At 41.8% G+C, this 2,139-nt stretch overlaps 1 protein-coding gene across 1 annotated transcript in view; it reads left to right on the top strand.

Moving 5' to 3' along the window:
* Window positions 1-2,139, top strand: part of SPAG9 (sperm associated antigen 9) — a 51,506-nt gene that overhangs the window by 24,428 nt on the left and 24,939 nt on the right. Inside the window, exon 4 of the mRNA XM_008941225.1 lies at window positions 1,215-1,309. Within this exon, the coding sequence (XP_008939473.1) occupies window positions 1,215-1,309 (95 nt within the window). The remainder of the gene's footprint in view (window positions 1-1,214; window positions 1,310-2,139) is intronic.

Below are 2,139 nucleotides of genomic sequence, written 5' to 3'. Positions count from 1 at the left end.
CTGAATTCAGTCCTAGTGTATGCAACTGCCCCCAAAATAAAAGATTATGTAATAGTGGTTGTACAAATGGCTGTTAATAACACCGTTCTACAAGTGTTTGTGTATACCCTTTCTAGAATAGCAGAAGTGACAGTTTTACAGAATAGGTATTTTTTTTTCTAGAGGAAGGCTTTGAGATGTGACCTGAATATGTCTCAGTTAAAAGCACACAAAGTTCTTCTGCAGTACACCTGTGATGTCTGTCTGTGTTTTATTTTTGGTTCTGAGTGCCCTATTCATCTGTGAATGTGAGTGCAGAAATGTTAAAAATACCAAAAGTCTTGTAGGCTTCTCTTAAGGCTTTCCCAATTTTCATTTCAAACGTGTATATCCAAATTAACCTTTCAGAGTGATGCAGCGATACCTGTTTCTTCTCCCCATGCGTGTCCCAGATCAGTTACAAGCTCAGTAGCATCATCCTCTTGCTGGTTGGAATCGGGGTTCGTTAAATAAGTCATGACTACAGGAGTCAGCATGTTGGCCTGCAGCTGTCTCTCTGAAAAGAAAGAGAGCAAGCAAGCAAAGCTCTTCCTGAGAGCTAAAAATCTGCAGGCACTTGTTTCTTTTTAGGAGATGTCAGTCTAGATAATTTAAACCAAACTGCACTCCTGGAAAATACAGAAAGCTTGAATTTATTTGCATGTTAGAAGACAAAAAGAGAAGAGATGCTGACTTGAAACTTTTGCCTATAGAAATAATCTGATTCTTAGTTTGTGGATTCATGATGTTTAATATTAGAGGTACATCTTGTCTGATCTTCACAGTACTTTGCAATTTAGGCTATAGTGAAATGTGTTGTCACATAATAAATTTTAATATCTGCTGGACATAGAGGTCTTAAACAGCCTCCTAATGGATTTGAATGTGGAACTTCTGTTCAGAACTCTTGTTTGCAATATCACATGCACTTTGTATGCCCTTTGGATGTTTCCTATGTATGAATGCACCAGTAAGTTCTCCAGTACTTTTGTTTATTGTGGGCTTCTTTTCTGGTTTCTGGTTTTACACACTGTGTAGTTTTGCTTCTTTCCTTATCTATTTAATGTTTCTGAATGCTTTCACCATTTTTTAGCATTACAGGGGAATATTATGTTGTATTGGCCAAGCATTACGCAGTTGTAGTAAAAGTAGATGTTATTGAATCTTTCTTGCTGTTTCTCTGTCATTTTAAACAGATGATTCACAATTACATGGAGCACTTGGAAAGAACCAAACTTCATCAGCTATCAGGGGGTGATCAGCTAGAATCCACAACACACAGTAGAATTAGGTAAGCTATTTACTATGCTCTCACCCTGAAATGAAAGAAAAAAATCCATTCATTTGTGTTTGCAAGACTTTGTTCTTTAATCCTACAACAACAGTTCGGCTGAATCAGAAAGATTTGTTGTATGATTGGAATGCAGTAAGAGAATAGTGTAGAAATCGGTAGAAAGAGGCTTTTGCTGTTGTAGTACTAAATGTTGAGATATACTTTATACGTTAGCCTTAAACGATTTCAGCTTTTTTGGGTGTTTGCATTTGGGTAGGCAGAGAAAATGTCAGCAGCTGTCCCAGAATAACAGCTCTCTTGCCGTGGCGTCGCGTACAGGTTGATGAAGGTGCCTGTCGCGGTACCCGCTCGTTCCGAGGGCTTGATGCGAATCTGTTATGCAGATTTTGAAGCTTTCTAGCCTATGAACTCTGCGTGGAAGGAGGGGAGAATAACTCCAGGGCTGGCTATGTCTCTGCGTTGCTGCATAGATGCTGCGAGGAGCCCGGCGGCTCCGGCGCGAGGGGGTGGAGAGCGGTGATGTCATTGCTCTGGAGCTGCTGCAGAAGAGTGGAAAGCTGCTGCTGATGGCATTGTTTTTGTGGCAGCGGCTGAATGACAGACTTTGCCTACAAAGATACACCCTCGGCCCCTGTGTAGCCGCCTTGGTTCCGGCGTTTCACCATGCCAGCACAGCGCCATGAATCCTGGATGCATGCTGCTATTTGTGTTTGGCTTCGTTGGCGGGGCGGTGGTCATTAATTCCGCTATCCTGGTGTCTCTCTCGGTTTTGCTGCTTGTGCACTTTTCTATTTCTACTGGTGTGCCAGCTCTGACGCAGAACCTCC

Source organism: Merops nubicus, unplaced genomic scaffold (assembly GCF_000691845.1).
Source record: "Merops nubicus isolate BGI_N331 unplaced genomic scaffold, ASM69184v1 scaffold10740, whole genome shotgun sequence".
Taxonomy (NCBI): Eukaryota; Metazoa; Chordata; class Aves; order Coraciiformes; family Meropidae; genus Merops; species Merops nubicus.
Note: the sequence above shows the minus strand (reverse complement) of the source record. Positions and strands in the feature narration are given on the sequence as shown.